At 38.2% G+C, this 25,531-nt stretch overlaps 1 protein-coding gene and 1 pseudogene across 5 annotated transcripts in view; one reads left to right on the top strand and one right to left on the bottom strand.

The window, feature by feature from the left end:
• The window catches only part of LRIG2 (leucine rich repeats and immunoglobulin like domains 2), a 62,187-nt gene that overhangs the window by 21,154 nt on the left and 15,502 nt on the right, over positions 1-25,531 (bottom strand). For 4 of the 5 annotated variants that reach the window (XM_025935102.2, XM_086717865.1, XM_086717867.1 and 1 more), the window contains 10 exons: positions 10,571-10,636; positions 8,923-8,997; positions 8,615-8,749; positions 7,972-8,115; positions 7,711-7,854; positions 7,109-7,252; positions 6,760-6,903; positions 4,361-4,441; positions 3,148-3,219; positions 2,942-3,010 (listed from right to left, as the gene is read on the bottom strand). In XM_025935102.2, coding sequence (XP_025790887.2) covers positions 2,942-3,010; positions 3,148-3,219; positions 4,361-4,441; positions 6,760-6,903; positions 7,109-7,252; positions 7,711-7,854; positions 7,972-8,115; positions 8,615-8,749; positions 8,923-8,997; positions 10,571-10,636 — 1,074 coding nt within the window. The remainder of the gene's footprint in view (positions 1-2,941; positions 3,011-3,147; positions 3,220-4,360; positions 4,442-6,759; positions 6,904-7,108; positions 7,253-7,710; positions 7,855-7,971; positions 8,116-8,614; positions 8,750-8,922; positions 8,998-10,570; positions 10,637-25,531) is intronic. The other variant, XM_086717864.1, reaches the window with a different exon arrangement.
• LOC147578258 (small ribosomal subunit protein eS27-like pseudogene) lies at positions 13,491-13,773 on the top strand (annotated as a pseudogene).

Below are 25,531 nucleotides of genomic sequence, written 5' to 3'. Positions count from 1 at the left end.
GGACAGCGACAGGAACAAGGTCAGAGAGCAGGGCAAGGAGGACCAAGCCATGCAAGTGCTTTGCAAACTGAGAAAAGAACTTAAGGTGTTTCCTCCCTATATGTGATGGGAAGCCAATGGAAGGTTAAGAATAGAGAAGTCACATGGTCTGATCTATGCTTTCTTAGGTATAAGCTGGGCTCATGACACCTGGACTCAATCCTAATTCTGCTACTTACCTCAGGCAAAATACTTAATGTCTCCAAAATCTCAATTTCTATTTCTGGAAAATGGGTTTGAGAATGCCTACCTCAAAAAAAAATTTAAATATAGCATTTAGCATAGTGCCTGGACACAGATACCACTGAATTCACATTACTTCCCTTTACTTCTGTTTCTTTTGCATCTTTCCCCCCTCACACACTAACCAACCTGCCCCCAAGTACCTAACAGAGTACCCTGTTAAAACCTCTCAAAAAGATACACACCAAAATATTAATAGTGGTTGTCTTTAAGTAGTGGGCATCTGGGGACTTGGCTCTCCTTGGTTTAACTGTACTTTCTAATGTTTCTACCATGACTACAGAAGTTTAATGCAAAATATTTTTAATTTACATACAACTCTCCCATCTCCACCTAATATTTATGCAAAGCACTGAAGGATACCAAGAAGCATACAGATATATTTTAATAAATGTTGATGTAACAGTATTGTAAATATGACTTAGATTTAAATCAACCAAAAGCAACCAAAATGTCTCAGTAAAAAAGGTACATTAGAGTCTCCTCCACTAGCATTTTGTTCAAACCAATTCTCAAACTACCAAATGACTAAAGAATGAAACTACACTATTTGCTCTCGCCTACTGTCTAAATTACATTTTATACTGAGTTCTCATGACAAGAGTTAAAACTTCATTGGTGGCCCTCAGATTCTCAAGGGCAAAAAAAAAGGTAATACTAATATATGCACTAGGTTGTACCCTTAAAAATTAAGCCTAGGAGAAATATCTCAAATATCTCAACAGACTCCACCCCTCAAAAAAAAGAGCTACCTGAAAGTCTGGCAGAAAATAACTAATGGTTATTTCCATAACATTTTTATTTTTATTATTAATATTATTCAACTTTTACTGTGTGCCATGCCAGGCTCTGTACTGAGCATCTTCTCAAAACCCTCCAAAGTTTCCTGAGACATTTAGAGGAAAAAAAATCCAAACTTCTCATAACTCATTGAGCCCTACTTGGTCTGGTTCCTGCTTAAATCTCTGACCTCATCTCCTAAGCACTCTTCCTCTCGCTCTCTTCCAACCACACTAGTGTCTCTGCTGTTCTTCAAGCACAAGAAACAAGATTCTACCTCAGGGCCTTTGCACTTGCTGTTCTCTGTGCAGAATGCTCTTCAACTAGTATTCAATGCTTTGCCACTCACTAACTCAAATTCTGTTATCTTCAAAAAGGCCTTTCATCACTGCTTTATCTAAATAACAATCCCAGGGGCACCTGGGTGGCTCAGTTGGTTGAGCATCTGACCTCGGCTCAGGTCATAATCTTGTGGTTCATAAATCTGAGCCCCACATTGGGCTTGCTGCTGTCAGCACAGAGACCATTTTGGATTCTGTCTCCGGCTCTCTCTGCCCATCCCCCGCTTGTACTCTCTCTCAAAAATAAACAAACATTTAAAAAAAATAAAAACTAAAATAGCAATCCCCATGACTCTCCATACCTCTGACCCGCCTTTATTTTCCTTCAGAACTCTTATTACTTGATGAGAGATATTATGTATCTACTGATTTATTCTTTGACTTCCTTACCAGAATTTATTGTACTATGCTATGAGAACAGAGACTTTGTCTTGTTCACCACTGTGTTTTTACCACCTAAAACAGTACCTTACATAGCAGATGACAATACATATTTCTTGAATGAACAAATTACCTCATTTTATCCTCACATAACTCTAAGAGAGGTACAATGCCCATTCTCAAAAGGGAAATTGAGTTTTAGGCTAAATGTTCCCAATGTCCCATAGCTGTAAAGAATGGGGCAGAATTTGAAATCTAGGCAGTTTGAACTCACACACTTCCAGTGCATCTCAAACTACCTGTGATGAAGAACCACTTTTTAAAATTTCCAATCTGTTGTAGATTAATACTTCCATAAAATTCAACAAAAGTATCACAGTAATGTCAAACTGCTCTAAAAGCTTCTGAATGCTTCCTATGAACTTCTAGCCTTATCTCATGATGCACCAGTTTGGGACCACAGTCCTTCCTCTGAGTAGCTTTCAGGCAAGGCAAGATAAATTGCTTTAGTCTACTGATTCTTAACACTGGCTGAATATTCAAATCACCAAAGGTTAAAATGAATACCAATGCCCAACTAACCACCCCTCCCCCTGGGAAAACCCTAAACATAATTTTTTTAAAAACCATGAATGAAAAAGGGTATAAAGTGTGTTTTTCCACTACAACTATTTAACAGTGTTTGACCATTTTAGTAGCTTGAACACCCATATCAGAAACATCCCCTCTGATCATTATACTGAAAGTGCTAGATTATATGCAACAAATTACCTAATACCTGAACTGTGATCCACCCTAAGGGGACTGGGAACACATTTTTCCAATAATCCAAAAATAAATGGGAGGTCAGGGGGAATAAGGAACAGGAAGATATACAACAAGCACAAGGAGCAGTGCTAAGGTCTCTTCAACTATAAGCATTAGCAGCACAGGCAAAACAGAAGGTCTTGGTGGCACAAACTCTGGGCTTTTCAATCTTGGGTTATTTAAAAATTATATCCAGCCACTACAGTAACTGAATATTAACACTTTCTTTTTTTTTTTTTTCCTGCCTGAATCGTGTGCTTTTGGAAACATATAGGTCACATTCATCATGTTTAGAAACAAGCATGGATAATGATCTAATGATTGGTGACAAAAAGACTGAAGTTACGTACAGTTCTTTCAAGCGAGTCTGAGAGAAAGCATTTTCTTGGATAGACATTATAGCATTGTTGTTCAAATCTCTGAAATGAAGAGAAATGAAACATTACCGGTCACATTTCTACAATTAAGTTATATAAACACTTTAAATGGTCATGAGAACCTCTGCTAATAGCAAAGATTATTTATATACGGAGCAAAATAGATGCAAAATACTTACAGATGCTCAAGGGATTCAAGACCAATGAATGCTTTCTTTGTAATTGACTTAATTTGATTTCCTTGTAAGATCCTAAAATACAAACAGACCTTTCTAATAAAGCCTCCACTAAGCAAAATTTAATTCATTAAAGCAAACATTTACCTATAAAAAGTGAAAATAAGTTTAACATACATTTTTAAGAAAGTTGTGAACCTTTATTACCAACCAATGCAAAACACAGAATGAAGGCTTCTATTAACAGGTTGAAGCTCAACGAGGTGCCTGTGAACAGCCATCTGGACCACTGATGGGCTGCTAGTTTTCATATAATAAACTGGATTATAGTCCCAGTTTCTCCCTTCTTAGCAAAAGATCAGGTCAAAGAAATTCAGACAAGTGTAAAGCCTTGGAGAAATTCTCAGGAGAGAAGACCTAAAATCTTACTTGAGAGAATTCCTCTCTCGCTAGATAAATTACCCATAAATCTCTTACGATTAAGAATATAGGGGTGCCTGGGTGGCTCAGTTGGTTAAGCATCCGACTTGTGCTCAGGTCATGATCTTACGGTTCAGGAGTTCAAGCCCCACATCAAGCTCACGGCTGTCAGTGCAGAGCCTACTTCAGATCCTCTGTCTCCCCCCTCTCTGCCTTTTCCTCCTCTCTCTCTCTCCCTCTCTCAAAAATAAATATTAAAAAAAAATAAAAGAGGAAGAAGAATAATACTGGTTCAACTCTGGAAGAGCAATTCTAGTTCCATGAATAACTTCTCTTTGAGTGCCCATAAGAAAGCTCTTTCAGTAGAAAGTGTCCCACCAAGGAGCACCTGGGTGGCTCAATCGGTTGAGTGTCTGACTCTTGATTTTGGCCCAGGTCAAGATCTCACAGTTCATGGGTTTGAGCCCTGCACTGGGCTCTGTGCTGGCAGTGTGGGAGCCTGCCTGGGATCCTCTCTCCCTCTCTCTCTCTGCCCCCTCCTCCAGCTCATGCATGCACATGCATGCTCTCGCTAAAATAAATAAACTTAAAAAAAAAAGTGTCTTGCCACTAAATAAATAAATAAAATTTAAAACCACTGATAAACAAAAAACTTGATAAACAACAGTTTCTTCCTTTAGTGGATGAGTCAAGAGGCTGACTTTCCAGACACAGCAAAAAGACAATCCAATCACATATACAACTGCTTCTTAAAAACACACCTTTGTAAACATACATAAATAGTATAAATACATACAATTTAGTGAGACTTGTGAGTCCTGCAAACGCTTCACTAGCATCTTCTATGGCCCATGAAATTTCATTGTTTCTTAAGTTTCTACAAAAATGTTAGGGAAAGACAGATTAGGTTAGTTAACATGACCATTATAGCACTGGGCATCATCCTGGCATGGCGATGCTAATTTTCATCCTTATTTTAACAGTTATTTATGACAAAGACTTGACTACGGTTTTTAAAGAATGTCTGCAATAAGCAAGCAAGAACTGATTCTCATAAGCAAAGAATTAAGCTGGCCTTGATAAATAAATTAAGCAACGTGGTAAGAGTATTAATCTTCCCAGCTAACAGCCCCTGATTGTGTTAGCATATTTAAAATTATAGTCAGGGTCCTGCAAAAAGCAGGAGGATTTCAAGATGCAGGGGATATGCCTTACAAATGTGATTTTAGACTAATGGGATTTCTGGGTGACCCAATCCTTCCCGCAGGCCCTTAAACCTAAAATGGCTGACAAAGAATTATGTCAGTAGAGAGCTTCATAGCTTGACAGCAATTAAACATGCCCCCTGGGAAGTGACACTGATACACCCATGCGCTAGAGTGATCACTGTTATTTTTAAAAGGAAAAGTATGGATCTTTTAAAATCCACTGTTGCGTCCTCAGAGGAAATGCAATTGTACTACACAATGCCCCGCTGGAAGAAGTACCAGTTATAGATAATCGCTTTTGCTTCCTTAAGTCATCTCATAATAAACACAAAGCTCTTTTCTTAATGAGACATTTAAAGTTGTGTCAGTAACAGGAGATAGGAGATCACGCTTCCTATTAAGCTATATCTTTACTTGAAGTGAAAGCCAACGGGTTCATTTTATTTTACTAAGCGATAAACACTGAAACAACTGATGACTCAACTCTTCAAGACTTTCCTCCATAGCACAGCATAAATACAACTCACTGGACAAAATGAGTAAGTACTCCGGCAGGAGTATTGATCTAAAGCCAAAATTTCTCAGATCTTATTCTAATTCTGCCTTAACCGTCTCTGTGGCATTAGACAATCATTTACTTCTGCGATTATTTTCCTCAACTTTAATATTAAAAGTAATAATCTGTGGTACTGAAAGAACCTGACTGCCAGTCTTTGAAATGCCAAAAGGCTGCAGCTGCATCTAAGTTCCTGGGTTTAAGCTGGTCTAGGTTCACCTCTAATAATGTAGAAAAAAGAACAACAACAAAAAAATCACTTTTAACTTTCCAGGGCCAAATCTGAAGGAAAAAATACCTCATTAAGCTAAAAAAAAAAAAAAAAATTCCAATAAACTTGTGCAGGTATATACACACCTTCACAAAACTATCACGCTAACTTTCTCGCTGATGGCTAGGTCTCCAATTTGGGAGCCTGCCTCTTTTCTGAGATCATTTATCAACCCTGAATATGATGACCAAAAAGTCCCCTATTCAGGAACTTTACAATCTACAAATTCTACTAATTAGCCTTTTTCTCTTATTCTGCTCTGTTTGAAATCACTGTATTTCGTTAAAATACCTCTTCTTTCAATTACATTTCATGACAGAGTAAAACATCCAACTTACAGAAACCCAGAATTTTAGAGTGGAAATTGCCTATAGCAACCATTTACTCCTATGCCCCTCCTCCACTGGAGGAAGACAAAAAGAAAATGACACAGAAGGTTAAGTGATTTTGTTTTTCAGGCAGTATGGTAAAAAGCCAGTGTCAAACAGACCTGGCTCATTGACAAGCTGTGTGACTTTCCCCTGAACGCACCTGATTCTGTCTGGTCTCTGAAACTAAGCAGGGTCAGGCCTGCTTAGTACTTGGATGAAAGACCACTTGGGAATACAAGTTGTATAACTTTAAGCAAATCATTTTAACCTCTCTGAACCTCAGCCTCCTAATATGGAAAAGAGCAATAATATCCTGTTATTCTGAAAGCACCTAGCACACATGAGCTCATTGATAAATTTAAGGTTTTTTGTCCAAAGTCATGCAGGAAATTAGCAGCACTGAACAGGGCTCCTGCCATAGCTGTTCCCACTACACAGCCTGTATCCTTCTGAACGAGTAGCAGTTTTGAAAGTAGTTCAAGGTCGGAGGAACAAGAAAATGTGCATTCTTGACTAGCAACCGTGTTTTATTCCATGGTAACTGAAACAAGAGATGCTCCGTTGTTCAGTTGATTAAATTCGAAATTAAAGTACAAACTGAACTGGCTAGAGACAAGTAAGATTTATGTGTGAGGACAGAGACAAATAAGACTGTCTTGCCCCTAAGTCTAAGATAGAAGAACTGCAAAATGTTAACATAAACATAAATGTGCAGCTTATGATTAGTTATTTTAATTTGCTTTACTGTTTTATAAAAATTAGCAAAAAAGAAAAGACAGATGTACTTACAGTGTCTGAAGATTGGAAAGAAACCTAAATACACCATCAGCAATGTGAGTGACTCTGTTGTCCCCTAAATTCAGTTTCTCCAGTAAGCTCAGACCCACAAAGGCAGATTCATCCAGGCGGGTCAACTGGTTATAGGACAAATCACTAAAAACCGGAAACATGGAAGGTAAGGAATTCATTGTATTTTAATTCAATTTTCCTATTCTCATTCTATTTACATGATAAATTTAGAGCTTTCAACAAACTTCTAATAAAGCAGGATGTTCCATCTCATTATTGGCCATGGGAGTGACTTATCCCAACCTACTCTAGTCTCACAGCCTCCAGCCAAATGCCATCCAGCACTCACAGTTCAGACAGTCTTTGGCAGAACTCCCATGCGTCAGGGCTGATTCTTTCAACAGCATTCTGGCTCACATAGAGCTGTTGTAACATTCGCAAGCCATACAACCACCCCTTGTTCACTTCTGTAAGGTTATTATGCTCTAGTTCTCTGCAGAATTAGAGAAAGAAAGGAGAAAATATGGTTCAGAACAAGACACTGCAATGAGAAGATTCCAAAACTCTTCAAGAGGTCCTGCTCCGTGAGGCCTCTACCTTTGCTAAACCCAAGTAAGTCAACCAATTCTACCCACCCTTCGTGGGTTCGAGCCCTGCGCCGGGCTCTGTGCTGACAGCTCGGAGCCTGGAGCCTGCTTCAGATTCTGTGTCTCCGTCTCTCTCTGTCCCTCCCCTGCTTGGACTCTCTCTGTCTCCCAAAAATAAATAAATACTAAAAACAACAACAACGAAGCTTAAAGAGCTCTGTGTATACTTACTTCACATCAGAGAAGCGAGAAAGAACTAATGTACCTGGGTGTAATTAAAGCAACGATCTTAGCCATTGGGCACTGACAAGTCTCAGTCAGACTCCTTTCCTAACAAGATTCTATTCCAGTTCACAGTACTTACAATTCTTCCATGTTATCCAAGCCAAAAAAAGCTCCATCCTTAAGTTTGCTAATACCATTCCGCTGCATCTTCAAAGACCTTAAGGAGTCAAGCCCTTGGAATGTCAGACCTTCTATCACCTTAATCTTGTTTCTTTTAAGTTCCCTTTAATAAAAAGTGTGTAAAAGTCAGACCTTTGGTTTGCTGATTTGCTCTAATAATAATTAAAATAATTTAAAAGAAAAGACAACCTTCTTAAAACCCATCTATTTAGTTACTCACAAGAACTGGAGGTGAGGTAGCTTGAAGATCTTGGGTGGAATCATGCTGATTCTGTTCCTGTTTAACTTTACCACTAGTAAGGAGCTAGATAAATTATCAAAGCAACCAGCCTCCAAGATGGTTATCCTATTATTACTCAAATTCCTAAAATAAACAAGAGAACAAAAAAATTTAGTGCAATGGAACATTCTACCACCTGACAGCTACCTGAAGTCTATGACTGACAACCAGCTCTACCACTTAGCAACTATACACAACTTTACAAATCATTTAACTGCTTTGTTTATGCAAGTGCAAAATAAGAATACCAACTTCATTTAGGTTCAAATGGTATGTATGAATACGCTTTGTAAAGTGTAAAACACTATCGCACACGTTAATTATCATTGTATAGGATAAACCACTATTTAACAAACCACTATTTACCTTTTGTAAAACTGTTTAGTAAAACACAATCCAGAATTAAATCTCAAAAATTAACCTGCATACTTAATATTTCCTGATAAGAGAAATAACAACAACCTCAAAAAACTGCCCCTAGGTTTGTTTCACATAAGCATATCAAAATCACAATAAATAACAGACATCTCTGGGAAGATAACTATCAATACATAAACATGCACTTTAAAATAAATCTACTTACAGGTATTTAAGCTGCATTCGAGGAAATGAAGATGTCTTGATTTCTGATATTATATTTGAACTGAGATCTAAATTCTCGAGAGCAGGGTAAAACTGAAACGCCTCTGCATTTATTTCTGGGATTAAATTATGGATTCTATTAAAAAAAAAAAAAAAAAAGACTGTAATGAAGCGACTGACAGAGACCTACCCCAGACCACAAGGATGTTAAATAATGACAAAACAAAAAATAACGACAAAAAGCCTACCTAAAACAAACATTCTAAAACTGTACTATTCATAATTTAAAAGATCTGAAATCTTACTTACAATGAGAGTTGAGTAATATTAGAGGTTGGTTCTCCAAAATATGGGATTTCTGTTAGCTCATTATAATTCATTTTCCTAGGCAAGGGGGAAAAACAGATTTAAAAGTTTAGAGAGGGAAATGTTGCCTGTTGAGTTCTGGTTTCTGCCTAATAATTATTCTTTAGGATAGGTGCCAAATTTAAAAAGGCCTATGACTCAGAATGAGATAGACTAAATGCATTATGCTGAGAAACTAAAGATTTTAATAAGAAATGTTTTTTCATGGTGTAGCTCTATGATTGATACCAATATTTTGCACATGAAGTATTTTTAATCCCAGCAACGTCCTTGAATTACATTTCTGACAGCTAATTTCAGTCTTCCTTAAAGAAGAAATAACTAAACCATCTATATCTTTTTATACATCTATTTATAAGATAAAAGTTTTAATTAAGTAAATTTCTTAAATACACACACACGTTTTTTGATATTACTCACAGTTAGAGAGGGTTGCTTGGGACCATGGATGAATCTGCCCACTGAGATATGGACCCTATCATTCATTAATTTTACAGATGACGTGACATGTCACGATCTGGTCCTAGCAGCTCTTTAAACATATGGTCTCGCATGTTTTAGTACATATCTGATATAATCACATTACATTAATCTGGTTTTCAGTCACTGAACAACCTCAATAATCTAGAATACAAAGAAACCAGAAGTAAAAGGCCTCCAAGAAACAAGGTGAAGTTACAAAGTCCATGTAATAAAGCTCATGCATTTCCCATTGACGCGTTTTCAGGACTTTCTTCAGGGTCTATTCTTTCAGCTCATAAGCTTGTCAACTGTTTATTCAGTGCACAGCAGATCAGAACCAGTCAACTGGGGCGGGGAAGCAGAGAATGCAAGGACAATGACAGCATGAACAAGTTATCCCAGTCAGAAACAAATTAAACTGATAATTAATATCATTTTAGAAAATTCCCTCCAAAAAGTACATAATAATACATTTCAATATTAAAGGAAAAACTTCAGTGAAGTAGAAAATGAAACTATCATTAAGAGACTCTTGGATACTGAGGAACAAACTGAGGGTAGATGTGGGTGGGAGAGAGGGGAAAGTGGGTGATGGGCATTGAGGAGGGCACCTGTTGGCATAAGCAATGGATATTGTATGGAAACCAATCTGTCAATAAATCATATTTTAAAAAAAGAAAATGAAACTATATTAACCACCACATTACAGACAACAAAAAAAAATACTGTATTTCACGTAAATCTACTTTAGACATGATGCCTCCATCTTGGACAAGTCAAGACATAAAAAAGTTTACACAATAGAGCGTTTCACTGGCTCAAATTGGCAAAAAAACAAGCAAAACATATTTACTCCGAAGAGGGAAAAAAAATCTTATTTTTGGTCCCAAGAAAGTAGATAGAATAATATTTCTACACAGTTTGCAACTAATCACCAACCTCTGGCACGATGTCCAGAGTCAGAAATAGTAGCAAAGCCAAAGACAACAGTTTAGGTTTTTAAACAATGTCTTTTAAATTTTTTCCCTCAATTTTTTGATAGCATTTCTGGATTGAACATCCTCAAATGCATAATTTACCATCAAATCTAAGAGTTTAATAAATATTTAAACAAATAAAAATAACTTACACTTCTTGTAATGTTTGAGACTCCAAGCTGATGTTCCAGTTAGACAACCGATTATGACTCAAATCCCTAATGGAGGACAAAAGATCATTCTTAGTTTAGTGTTGGAAAACAGACTTCAAGGGGCGGGGACTAAAACAACCTAAAAGCCCTATCAAATGTGAATTTTAATACGAAAAAAAAAAATGTTTCTAAGGGATGAATAAATATCTAGATTTCAAAACAGCTATTTTACATTTCATTTTTATGAGCTTTTTATTTATTTTATTTTTTAAAGTTTATTTAGAGAGACAGAGCATGAATGGGAGAGGGGCAGAAAGAGAGACACACACACACACAGAGAATCTGAAGCAGGCTCCAGCCTCTGAGTTGTCAGCACAGAGCCTGACATGGGGCTCGAACTCATGAACCGTGAGATCATGACCTGAGCCAAAGTTGGATGCCCAACTGTCATTTTTATGAGTTTTTTAATAAGTAACTAGGGAATACATTCACATGGTTCAATAATCAAAAAGTATAAAAGGAAATACAGTAAGTCTCCCACCCTGTCATCAGCCATACGATTTTCCTCCCCAACAGCAACAAATGAAAATATACCATTTCTTGTGCAGCCTGTCAAATATTCTATGCACGTACTAGCAAAATTTTATAAAACTGGTGGAATAATTTATACAGTAATGTGCCCTTACTTATTTCTCATAACAATGTATCTTGTAGATAGATCATTCCACAGCAGTATTATAGAGTCCCTTCATCCCTTTTAGTGATTATCTTCTACTTTCTTATAATGGACTATACTTTATATATTTTTGAAAGAAAAAATATGCTTTCTTTAAAGTAACATAATATGAATATATAATTTGCATAATAAATATTATAATACATAATAATATACTACATTATACTTTAGGTGTAAATAAAAGAAGATTGACTTTACAAACAAGATAGTGAGCCTCTATATGAGAATTGAGGTTGGTCATATCCTTGATAGAGATACGGTCTTCCTAAAAAAAAAGCAATCTAACTTCAGGGAATAAAAATTCATCTCTAAATTATGTTGATGACGATGACTGTTAGTGGTGGCAGTGGCTAACATTTATTAAGTGGTAGGCACTCTCCTACGTATTTTATACATGTTAACTGCCTAAAAATCCACACAACAACCTTATGAGGCAAATCCTTTTACAATTCTCACTTGCCCTAGACAGAAACAGGCAGATAAATAATTTGTCAATCCAAGGTCATACAACTAATCAGTGAGGAAGCCATAAACTTGAGATTCCATCTCACTTCTAGCACGTGGTTTGTTAGATATAGCGGAGATTTCACTGAAATTAGTCAGGAGTCTAAATATTTAAATAGGCTTTAAAAATTCACCTTGATGCTTCCTGGCATCTTTACAGGGCTGAAGTGGAATCCAGCCCACTCAAGCTGTCTGCCCAAGAGATGTATTATACATTACAATATGGCTAGCAATAGGGACACACTAGAGAAACATTACAGATCACTTTATCTCACTGTGCCACCACAGGGAGTTGACAGATGCATGCAGGTTTGAATGATGTCTCTATCACAGCAGAACAATTGGTTCACAGCTAGATCCGTGTCTGTCCATATGTAAAATTTCAGCCACTTCCACTTAGGAGCTTAATTCACACATAACATAACTAAGCCTAGATGAAGCCATCACTTTTCCACAACAGTTCTAAAACCTTTACTCCAAGGTATCTGGCTGGCATCAGATATCAGCTCAAGGACACTCATGACTAGAGGTGTGTGCTGGGAAACGTGAGAGAGAAAAATAGGAATTTGCTCCACATAAAAATCTTGTATTTGGATACTTTCATCCAATTCACACTTGCGACTGAACAACAAACACTGAATTTTACACAAAAGATATTTACTGTGGCATTTCAACTAAAGAAGAAATTCAGCTCTTCTAATTTAAGTTAGATAGTCCACTTTCTGCTTCAACATGGTTGGTCTGGCAAGTAGAGAGCGAGTACCATCTGTGTAGCAGGCTAGCACAGTGTGATTTAATTCCATATCTCATGCTTGCTGAAATTTAATTTTTTCCCTTTCATAGATTAAGAGCTTTCATTTTATTTTTGACACAGAGAGAGGCAGAGAATGAGCAGGGGAGAGGCAGAGAGAGAGGGAGACACAGAATCCAAAGCAGGCTCCAGGCTCCAAGCTGTCAGCACAGAGCCTGACATGAGGCTTGAACTCACAGACCACGAGATCACGACCTGAGCTGAGGTCGGATGCTCAACCGACTGAGCCACCCAAGTGCCCCAAGAGCTTTCATTTTAACCATACCAGTGCTTCCAAGGCCTTCCCAAACCCTAATCTCTCTGGCAATGTAACTCTTGACTGTATTCATCTCCTGCAGTTCTCTCATGGAAGTCAATGACAAGCAGATAATCGCTTTTAAAGGAAACCATAATTTAAAAAATCTAAAGCAACCGAGTTAACCCAACTTACACATGGCATAAACTATTTTGTATTAAGTATCAGTGAAAACTGTCCAGTGTCTCTAATGGGGGAAAGATTAATTTTCTCTATCTCTTTGAAAAACTTCTAAAGGCTTTAAAAAAATTTTTTTAATGTTTTATTTGTTTTTGAGAGAGAGAGCGAGCAAGCACGAGACGGGGAGGGGCAGAGAGAAAGGGAGACACAGAATTGAAAGCAGTCTTTAGGCTCCGAGCTGCCAGCACAGAGCCTGATGCGGGGCTCAAACCCACCAACCGTGAGATCATGACCTGAGCCAAAGTCGATCAGTCAACCAACTGGGCCACCCAGGTGCCCCAACCTCTAAAGGCTTTTTGATAGAATCCAAAGGATACCTGAAATACTCTGGAGCCTCCCTAGAGGACAATGCTATCTTAAGAATATATACCTCAGATGCCGCAAGTGCACTGGCATGGCGCTCACTAGGGGTGTCGCCTTACAGAACAGATTGCCTGGGCCCGCAAAAGGATTAATATGCCTTTCTTTGGCTAGAGATTTACAACACTGGCCCTCAATGGAGGAAAAGAAAAAAGAAAGAAACAGCTAATTCAAAACCCAAACTCCTATTTTATGGATGTCTGAGCCATGTTCAGACCGTGGTTCTTTGTGTAGGCTGTTCAACTGTGTTGTGCCAGCCAACAGGAGGAAAGGCCAGACTCACAGAAGGGTGTTCATTTAGAAGAAAGCAACACTAATGATCCACAAAACCTCCTGAACTTGTGTTATATCGCCAAAAGCCTAATCAGTTCAGTATTTCCAGTTAATCTACCAAAACAGTGTTTTAATTCTGTGAGATATACACTAGTGATATCCTATTTTGGTGTCAGTTTTTCAATAAAGTTTTGATTATGGATAAAAAAAAAGAATATATGCCTCAGAGGTCAGAACCCCATAATGAGGCTCTGTGGACCCCTTCTGTGACAAATCCACATTAGGTGGAAGTTTAAAAACACTAACAGTGAACTACAATACACTCCTAAAATAGTGCTAGCATTGAAAACAACTACAGTAGTTCCCCCAACCCCCTTATCCACAGTGTGGCTTTCTGTGACTTCAGGTGTTCACAGTCACCCAGGATCTGGAAGCAGATGATCCTAACACTATGCTGCAAATGCCTGCATCGTTCACCTCACTTCATTTCATCATGCAGGCATTTTACCATCCCACAGCATCATAAGAAGGGTGAGTACAGCACAGTGTTTTGAGAGAGACTGCATTCATTTGACTCTTATTATAGTATATTGTTATAACTGTTTTGTTATTATTGCTGTTAATGCCTTACTGTGCCTAATTTATAAATTTTACCATAGGTGTGTATGTGTCAGAAAAAACATGGTAATATATATAAGGTTCAGTGCTATCCATGGTTTCAGGCAACCACTGGGGGTCTTGGAATGTATCTCCTGTGAATAAGGGGGGAGGGGGACTACTATAGTATGAATCAGTATAACTTTAAGTTATCAAAATACCAGCTGTCTGACTAGAATTATATGGATTGATCTGCTCATCAGGTACCATGTGCCAGGCACTGTGCTAAATGCTAGGGTTACAAGCTGTCAACTTTAGTAACCTTTTTGTCTTTTTTGAAAGCTACATTGATAGTACTCAGGTGCAGTCACTGGAGAACTAAAGATAGATTCAACATCAACTTAACCCTTCCCCCTCTTCCCTGGAAATGGGCAAATTCTTTTATACCTAAATTTCACTCTGGAATTTAATCATGACATGTGAATATGGGAGTGCATAGACACATGCTTTCCATAACCATGCCTTTCCTATTTCTTTTTGTAAAGTACTCCAGGGGTGCTTGGGTGGTTCAGTTGGTTACGTGTCCAACTTCAGCTCAGGTCATGATCTCACGGTTCATGGGTTCGAGCCCCAGGTTGGGCTCTGTGCTGACAGCTCAGAGCCTGGACCCTGCTTTGGATTCTGTGTCTCCCTCTTTCTGTGCCCTCCCCCACTCAAGCTCTGTCTCTGTCTCAAAAATAAATGCTTTTTAAAAATTAAAAAAAATAATAAAGTACTCCAAAACAGCTGAAGAAGACTAAAATTGGGAGACTTCTATTATCAGATATAAAACTCCTAGATTAAGAATTTGAATGATTTTTTAAAGTCTCTCATCATCATTCCCAGTGGCCAATCATTAATTCCATTTAGTGTGGATAATAAGCTAATGCTAGTGTTAGGCTTTTTTTTTTTTTTTAAAGTGGTAGTCCTGAAATGAAGAAGTATCTTTTAAAAATTTTCACTTTGAATATCCCTAAGATGTACTTAAGAACCTGAAGTAATCTAATGCTTGATAAATATAACCTAAAGAGTCTAGCTTTGTAATAGCCAATTATCTTTCCTTTATTTTTAAACACCACTAATATCTGAATATTTATGGATACGATGTTTGGAGAGTAAAGGTCTCACAGAAGGCCTTATCTCAATGTTGTCAACTCAGCTCCCACTCATGCCAATTTACAGGGATGTAAGCTATAATAAGTGATGAATTATTAAAGTTCTTGATATCATGTGGAGCCAGAGGTGCCATTAATGTAGTCGTTTAGTACCATCAGGGTGTAAATAATTTATAGAATGTACAGAGCAATCACAATGCTCTGAGGAGGAAATTAAGGTCTGCAAGGCAATTGCAAAAAATTCCTGCAGCATCAGAGATGCACAGGTTCTCTTCTGCCCGGTCACATGTGTACACTTCTGAGTCATCATCAATCTTTTTTGTTTTTGAGAATCTGCAGCACTAATAGGCTATGCTGTGAACTTCAGCAACAACAATGCTTTAAAAGTGAAAAGGGCCCTTCACTGAAGTTAAAAGGATACATCATATCCACTAGTTTGGGTATGACAATGCTACACGGATTTTATCCAGCAAAATTTGCCCTTTTGTGAATGGAAACCCCTGTCTTGTTAATTAAAGTGTATCTAGCATAATTTATTTTTAAAAATAATACTCAGGATTAACATTACAATCAATCACCATACTGGTTTTAAACAAGTTGATGGCCTTGAGTACTCCTGGAGTATACGAAAGACAAGGATTCCAAAACAACACTTAAAATTCTGTCTGCTTGTAGGTTTTTCTTCTACTACTACCAGCATTACACCAAAAGCTATTCCTTCTTGGAACTGTCGGCTTTCTTGTCTGTAACGGTGCTACCTGTGGTTTTTCTAATTCATTGCTTCTAATCAACTGTCATAGGTAGGAAACCCCAGTGCATGTTAGAAATATCTGAAATGGGAGTAAATGAGATCTGAGTGAGAGTCTGAGCAGCTCCGTTTATGAAGAAATGCTTCCTGGAAGCATTTTTGTTTTTTGGTTGAACCAGAGATGGCTAGAGATGTTGGGTAAATTATCTCTAGCATAAATGAGATTTTATTATAGCATGAAGCATAATGCAATTCCAAATTAAATAGTCTATCCTTCACTTACATCACTTATTCGTAATATAATGTATATGAGTCCAAAAAGTTGGAGGTGGTTAAGAAGATGGCAGCATTCAAGAATCAGAGGCATGTTTTGTTTTCTTCCATTATCTTTTGCTGGATTCTTAATGACTGAAAATGTCGCTTCACTGGAAGGAATACAATTTTAGTATATGTGCTACCGAAGCAAGCACCCATTGGAAGGAATACAACAAAAAACCAGGAAATATGAATTCTACAGCAACCTGACAAGATTTTGATTATATAAGCAAGACATAATAGTGATTTTGCAAACAGATATGTGAAAAATAAAAATGTAAGAGAAACCCAAAGCTAAGAAGTATTGTTACACATTTATTTATGCCACACTTCACTGATGTTGCACTATTTATGGTTTAACTTTAAAACTGCTAATCACCATTAGTTATTCTGATAGTTATTCCTACAGTTAAGTTTGCCACAAATGACATAAGTTCTTTCTGGGGGAAAAACTGGGGAAGGACAAGGGAAGGAGAAAGGTAAAAAAAAAAAAAAAAAAAAAAGCATGCACTTTAAAAAAAAAAAAGGCTTACAGCAAGGTAAAACTTGTATTAACTATTCTGCTCCTCTGGTTTTTGTCCCAAACATAAAATTAAAAATTTAGATGGGATCTAGTTACTTAAATTGATTTTTTATTTGCATGAGCTGAACATCTTAACATTTTTGATGACTGGAATATTACAGAATAAACCAGGTAAGTCACTTACTTTGGCATGGAAAAGAAAATAGTGCATAAGAATGCTGCATAAGATTCCAGATTTTTTAAAAAATATTTTTGTTACACTTTTAATAGGATGTGTTTTCTCTGCTAAATGCCAGTTTTCCATTAGTATTTAAGGACCTTTAAAACATAAAATGTACCATATAAAATGTCATGGACCAAAGATGAGGGAAGTGTATTTTCTAGCATCAGGATTCTTTGAATATCCATGTGCAGACTATATATGTTGTGTATTAAGAAAAGCAAAATATTTTTAATATATTAAAACATAAGCAGGACAATATTCCCTATAAAAATGTAAGTGTCCTCCAAAGCATAAAGGACTTCTAAAGAATTAAGCACAGATCTCAATTAACATTCAATAAGCAACAACTGCCCATGGTTCAGTACTTCTCTACCACTGCTGCAGCATCATCAGAGAAGACCCTAACATACTGATGCTACGGTCTCACCCCAGACCAATCAAATCAGAATCACTGGGATGTGGGGCTCAAGTAACAGTATTTTGTAAAAGCTCTCCAAGTGACAGTCAGCCCTGAGAACGATTGCACTCATCCAGAAATCTAATACACCAAAGTCTGTGGCCAGAGGATGCTCTGTTGAGATTCTTTCAATTCTTTCCCTTTTCTTGGGCCTATAATAAACCTGTCAACAAAGATTTGACACCTACCATTTGCCAGGCAACATGCTAAGCAAACATGAACAAAACAGACATTTTGGGAGTTTATATGATCCCTCTTGGAGTTTACAGGATCACCTTGAAGTCTCACTGACACCCAGATGCCACTAAATTATATTTACTATCAAGATGAAATTCCTATAAAATAAATTCCTATTTGTAACACAGGAAGGAAGGATAAAAGGGGTAAAGGAAGTTATGGATGCTTTTATTTCTATTTAATACATTTGTTTTGCTTTTTTTTTTTTTAATTGACATCCAAGTTAGTTAACATATAGTGTAATAACAATTTCAGGAATAGAACTTAGTGATTCATCACTTAACACATCACCCAGAGCTAATCCCAACAAGTGTACTCCTTAATGCCCCTAGCCCATTTAACCCATCCCCCCCACCCAACATGCCACCAGCAACCCTCAGGTTGTTCTCCATATTTAAGAGTCTCTTATGGTTTGTCTCCCTCTTGTTTTTATCTTATTTTTGCTTCCCTTCCCTATGTTCATCTATTTTGTTTCTTAAATTCCACATATGAGTGAAGTCATATTAGTCTTTCTCTGACTTATTTTGCTTGGCATAATACCCTCTAGTTCCATCCACATTGTTGCAAATCGCAAGTATTCATTCTTTTTGATCGCCAAGTAATATTCCAATGTGTGTGTGTAGACACACGCGCGCACGCACACACACACACACACACACATCACATCATCTTCATCCAGTCATCAGTCGATGGACATTTGGGCTCTTTTTATACTTTGGCTATTGTCGACAGCACTGCTCTAAACATTGGGGTGCATATGTCCCTTCAAATCAGCATTTTTGTATCCTTTGGACAAATACCCACTAGTGCAATTGCTGGGTTGTAGGGTAGTTCTATTTTTAATTTTTTGAGGAACCTCCATACTGTTTTCCAAAATGGCTGCAGTTCCACTTCAGAGTGGCTGCAGTGTTTTCCTGTTTACATCCCCATCGGCAGTGCAAAAGAGATCCTCTTTCTCTGCATCCTTACCATTATCTGTTGTTGCCTGAGTTGTTAATGTTAGCCATTCTGACAAGTGTGAGGTGGTATCTCATTGTGGTTTTGATTTGTTTTTCCCTGATGATGAGTGATGTGGAGCTTCTTTTCATGTGTGTGTTAGCCATCTGGATGTCTTCTTTGGAAAAGTGTCTATTCATGTCTTTCACCCATTTCCTCACTGGATTATTTGTTTTTTGAGTGTTTAGGTTGATAAGGTCTTTATAGATTTTGGCTACTAGCCCTTTTCTTGATATGTCACTTGCAAATAACTTCTCCTTTCCCATTGGTTGCGTTTTAGTTTTGCTGACTGTTTCCCTCTCTGTGCAGAAGATTTTACCTCAATCCCAATAGTTCATTTTTGCTTTTGTTTCTCTTGCCTCCAGAGACATGTCAAGTAAGAAATTGCTGCAGCTGAGGTCAAAGAGGTTGTTGCCTGCTTTCTCCTTAAGGATTTTGATGGCTTCCTGTCTTACGTTTAGGTCTTTCATCCATTGAGTTTACTTTTGTGTATAGTGTAAGAGAGTAGTCCAGGTTCATTCTTCTGCATGTCGCTGTCCAGTTTTCTCAGCACCATTTGCTGAAGAGACTCTTTTTTTCCTGGATATTCTTTCCTGCTTTGTCAAAGATTAGTTGGCTATACATTTGTGGGTCTATTTCTGGGTTCTCTATTCTGTTCCATTGACATAAGTGTCTGTTTTTGTGCCAGTACCACACTGTTTTGATGATTACGGCTTTGTAATACAGCCTGAAGTCTGGAATTGTAATGCCTCCAGGTTTTCTTTTTCAGGATTGCTTTGGCTATTCAGGGTCTTTTCTGGTCCCATACAAATTTTATAATTGTTTATTCTAGCTCTGTGAAGAATGCTGGTATTATTTTGATAGGGACTGCACATTTGTTTTGCTTTTTAAAAAATGAGTATATATGCCCTTTTATAATTTATGTATGCTTTTAAAAACATTTTTATTTTGAGAGAGCGAGAAAGAAAGCAAGAATGTGTGTGAGCAGGGGAGAAGGGCCAGGGGGAGGGGGCAGAGGAAGAGAAGCTCCATGCTCAGCACTGAGCCTGATGCGGGGCTCAATCCCATGATCCTGAACTGAGATCATGACCTGAGCCGAAATCAAGAGTCAGACACTCAACTGAATGAGCGACCCAGACGCCCCTATGTAAGCTTTTTAAAATAAGATTTTTTTTTTTCAAGATTTTACTTTTAGGTAATCTCTACACCCAACATGGGGCTCAAATTTACAACCCTAAGATCAAGAGTCACAAGCTCCACCAACTGAGCCAGCCAGGTACCCCAAATAAGATATTAAATTTATTCACTTATTTGGAGAGAGCGCACACACATGAGCGCAAGCAGGAGAGACAGAGAGAGAGAGAAAGAGAGAGAATCCCAAGCAGGTTTTGCACCATCAGGGCAGAGCCCAAACTCGATGCTGGGCTCAAACTCATGAATCATGAGATGATGTCCTGAGCCAAAACCAAGAGCCAGATGTTCAACAGACTAAGCCATCCAGGTGCCCCACCCCCACCCAAACCAGGATTTTCAAAATCAATTTGTAGTTACATGCAGCAAGAAATATTAGTTAATTCTTGGATAATCCTTGGCTACATAATTTCACTGGGGAGGACTGAGATTTGGGCTTGGGTATGAGAGCCCATAGCAAAGCTAATGACCCTAGGTTTCTTTCCTTTTTGCAGTAAAGAAGTAAATCCCTTAACTATTGTTTCCATGCTCAGCAAGATCTTATCTGAAAGGGCAAAGGTTGAAGGTAAAAATCCTTAGGGGTTTACTAAGCACACTATCACTCTTCTTTCCAAGTGGTTCTGACATCGAAAATTAAGTGCCACTCAGGGCAAGGCAAGCATTGGAAGCAAAGTTAATTAAGAGAAACAGACTGCACAAAGAAAAGTAATTAAAGCAATACCACTTTCCCCCTACCAAGTTATCAAAAACAAAACTTTTAATAATAATCAATGCTAGGTAAAGTGTGTTAAGACAGGCACTTTCAGGGGGACCTGGGTGGCTCAGTCGGTTAAGTGTCCGACTTCGGCTCAGGTCATGATCTCGTGGTTTGTGAGTTTGAGCCCTGCATCTGTGCTGTCAGCACAGAGCCTGGAGCCTGCTTTGGATTCTGTGTCTCCCCCTCTCTCTGCCCCTCCCATGCTCATGCTCTGTGTCTGTCTCTAAATAATAAATGTTAAAAAAAAAAAAAAAAAAAAAAAAAGACAGGCACTTTCATAGTGCCAAAACAAGTTTAAATTATGCTGGGCTCAATGTAAAATATCAAGATAATTCAGGGTAGACCTGTGTTAACAACCAGGCCTAAATGATCTGTATCAGATATATATTAGTTCAGATATAAGGTTCTCTCATTGTAGGCTTTCTCACTTGGTATCTTCTGAACTAATAAAAATGCCTTGAAGATCGCAAAAGATTTCATGGGATCACATCTGTTTGCCACTTCCCCAGACAGACCACGATAAAAATGAAATATGTTAAATCTTTAGTACAATGAAAGAAAAGCATATTGTATAAGCTTTGAAATGATTTCTGGAAGTCAAACAATTCATTATAACAGTAGTATGCAAGCCAAGGACAATATATATTTGATTCTGGAAACACTATAGTAGTATATTCCCATCCCCCCAAAACGTACTTTAGGAATTTTCCAGCACGTCTGTTTCTTTTGAAGAATAAAACTGGTGTTTCTCCTAGCGCCTAGAAAGACAGGGCATGTGAAAGACAAAATGCCTTTTGAAGTACCCCAACTCTAGAAACAGATAGCTGCTGTACAGGTAGGAATGAGGTTGTACAGGCTATTAAAAACTCCTCAAACCACAGCTGTAAACCATGACACTCTATGTGCTACTGATTATTCATTAATATTTAGTAAATATCTAATAGATGCTACAAAGTCCTATAAAAACAAAAATTATTTGTGCATGGAAAAAAGTTTTTCTGAATTTTAGTACACTTACACAAAACACCTCAGACAGAGTAGGATGGGAGCTACAGTTAGTAGTAACTTAATGTGCCTATATTTAGAATTTTTCTTTTTTGGTAAAAAAACAAAAAAGAAAAAAGAAAAAAAAAAGATGATGTTAAAATACAAATAATTAGCTAATACCCTGATTCATTCACAATGTTTCCTATGGAAAATGAGATGCCTTAAAAAGAAATCATCTAATAAGATATATAAAAGACTAGAGAAGCAAATGAGTAGACTGCTTTGAATTTATCCTGATCTACCTTCTCAGAAGGCAAAATCACACACTTTAATTCAATTACTTACTACATTCATTCAACAAATGTTTTTGAGTACCTACTACTGCTGATCACTGTTCATCTACAGCAACGAACAAAAATCCACACCCTCATAATATTTACAATCTACTGAAAAGAAGACAAAGTAAAATATGTAGCATGTCAGAAGATGATGCCTGCAAAAGGCAAAAAGAGGGCCAAGGGAGTTGGGGCTGTCTCTGGGAGAGGAGAGATGACCTGAAGGTCCTGAGATTGTGGAGACTGGTGTAAACAAGAATCAAGGGCATAATGAGACTGGTGGTGATGGTCTCCTGGCAGACACTAGTTGGTGGTGAGAATGTGACAGGTAAGGGGAATGATGGGGTAGGGAATCTTTCCAGTTCTTTACTCCGAAGTGTAGACTTGGAACAGAGTGATATTATCCACAGCAAAAAGAGTTTCCTCTGATTTCTGACCTATGGAAGCCTAGAGGCCAAGAGAAGGAAGTTCTATCTGGGTTTGATCAGAGTAAACCAGGCTTCTTAAACCACTGCAGGCGGGGCGCCTGGGTGCCTCGGTCAGGCATCCCATTTCGGCTCAGGTTGTGATCTCAAGCCCCATGTCAGTCTCTGTGCTGACAGCTCAGAGCCTGGAGCCTACTTTGGATTCTCCCCCATTTACATTCTGTCTCTCTCCCAAAAATAAATAAACATTAAAAAAAAAATTAAACCACGGCAGGCTCAGTTTCATGACCTCTGTGTAAGCAGGCTCAGGCTCAGCCCTCTGTGTAAGAAGTACAGTGAGGGGCGCCTGGGTGGCTCATTCAGTTGAGCGTCTAACTTTGGCTCAGGTCATGATCTCACAGTACGGGGTTGGAGCCCCGCATCAGTCTCTGTGCTGACAGCTCAGAGCCTGGAGCCTGCTTCAGATTCTGTGTCTCCCTATCTCTGCCCCTCCCCTGCTTGTTCACTCTCTCTCTCTCGCTCTCTCTCTCTCTCTCAGAAATAAACATAAAAAATTAAAAAAAAAATAGTATGGTGAAAAGTATCATGGACACAACAAAATGGATGGAGGAAGTGGAAAATAACAGTTGATTGTAATAAATGAGGTAAATGAAGGACCTCAGAAGAAAGGAAATCACACCTTTTTAAAAGGACTCATTTTCAGTTCACCACCTTGTGGTTTAAAGCAATTAAAGTTCTTTTCACATTCCAGCTAGATTATACAACCAAAGAGTATCAAGTTATGTCAAAGTTATGGTCCTGCCTCTCATAGTTTTCTTCATAACATACAATGGAAGGCCGATAGTTCATTTTCAGAAAACATATGTACATCTGAAATGAGCTTAGGAGGCCCTCAAATCAACTCCCCTAACATATCACTTTCTAAAACCTAAAAATGTTTTCCAAAGAGTATCTTAATCCTTACCAGTATCACTATAAATGCAGAACAGAAGGATATTACAGATTACCTGCCCCTTTAGAAAGGAAGTATGAAGTACAGACAAAGCTATGCAGTTTTTCCTTGACATCACACAAGTTACTGATAGTGAGCTCAGGACCTTTGAAGGGATAAAGGATGGCTCCACCTGTTAACTAACAGTGAAAACATTTTGCCAATGTCACTTAACAGCAAGACACTGACCTTTGTGTAAATTTGGACTTCCTAGAATTATTCTACATAAGTTAATGTCCTCTTTGTATGCTAAAGAACTCAACTCACAACTATTCTCAAAGAACAAATGCAAACAAATCTTTTTTTTTTTTTAATGTTTATTTTTGAGAGAGAGAGAGAGAGAGCACTGACACCAGTGCAACTGGCGGTGGGGGGGGGTGTCGGGGGGGGGGGTGGGAACAGAGGATTCGAAGCTGGCTCTGCACTGACAGCAGTGAGCCCAATGTAGGGCTCGACTCGCGAACTGAGATCATGACCTGAGCTGAAGTCGGATGCTCAACCAACTGAGCCACCCAGGCGCCCCACACACAAATCTTAAAGTTGCTATAATGAGAACAGAAAAGAAAGAAACTATAATTAACTAAATACGTATGAAAACTCATTAATCTAATACGGCAGTGATTCCCTAATTCCCTAATACATGATAAAAGTTTTTACCAGTCCACAGTGAAATGAAAACTGTAAGGACAAGGTTACAAGTTTTCCATAAAGCTAAATAGATTTAATGTACAGACTTGTCCTTATTTCTAAAATTATGTGATCCCTAATTTTGGGGGGGGGTGTCATGAAATGACCATGACAACAAATAACTGGAAGAGAGGAGGATTTTTTTGTGTGTACTTTGTTGTTTTTTTGTTTTGTTTTGGTTTTTTTGAGACTGTGCACCCACAAGCAGGGGAAGGGCAGAGGGGGAGGTCAAGGGCGAAGGGTGAGGAGCAAGGGAGAGGGAGAGGGAATCTTTAAGCAGGCTTCACGCCCAGTACAGAGCCCAATGTGGAGCTTGATCTCACAACTGTGAGATCATGACCTGAGCCAAAATCAAGAGTCAGATGCTCAGCTGACTGAGCCACCCAGGCACCCACAGGAAAGGGGTTCTAATGGTGTCACTTGGCAAAACAGAAGTTGAGTAATACATCTGGTCCTCCAGTGTGTGTGTGTGTGTGTGTGTGTGTGTAAAATCGGAACAATGTAATACAGAGCTGAGCACCCATGGACAATCCAGTCAAATTTTATATTAACCAATAAAATTTGAAAGTTTTTTTTTTAAGAGTTTCTGATATAGAGAAGCATAAAGACAGTATCTAAATAGGTTTCTGTCTCAGAAAAACTCCATTCCTTTCTTTGTCACACAGACAATACTCCTGACACCAGATGTAGGATTTTTTTTCCCCACACCAACCAATTTTCCAACACCAACTGAATGTCCCACAATTCAGTTCTGACATTCATGGGAGTTAGAGAAGACCCTACAAAAGTTCAGTCCCACAAGACTGCCCCCCACTTCAACCCCACAGCCAATCTTACTTCTCTGTAAGAAGTGTGGTGAAGGGGCGCCTGGGTGGCGCAGTCGGTTAAGCGTCCGACTTCAGCCAGGTCACGATCTCGCGGTCCCTGAGTTCGAGCCCCGCGTCAGGCTCTGGGCTGATGGCTCAGAGCCTGGAGCCTGTTTCCGATTCTGTGTCTCCCTCTCTCTCTGCCCCTCCCCCGTTCATGCTCTGTCTCTCTCTGTCCCAAAAATAAATAAACGTTGAAAAAAAAATTAAAAAAAAAAAAAAAAAAAGAAGTGTGGTGAAAATATCACAGATACAAACTCTAAGTACAAGTAGTAGATCCCCATAACTTCTATCCAGTTTGACTACAAATCCA

This window comes from Puma concolor, chromosome C1 (assembly GCF_028749965.1).
Source record: "Puma concolor isolate L17-30 chromosome C1, mPumCon1.1.hap2, whole genome shotgun sequence".
Taxonomy (NCBI): domain Eukaryota; kingdom Metazoa; phylum Chordata; class Mammalia; order Carnivora; family Felidae; genus Puma; species Puma concolor.
Note: the sequence above shows the minus strand (reverse complement) of the source record. Positions and strands in the feature narration are given on the sequence as shown.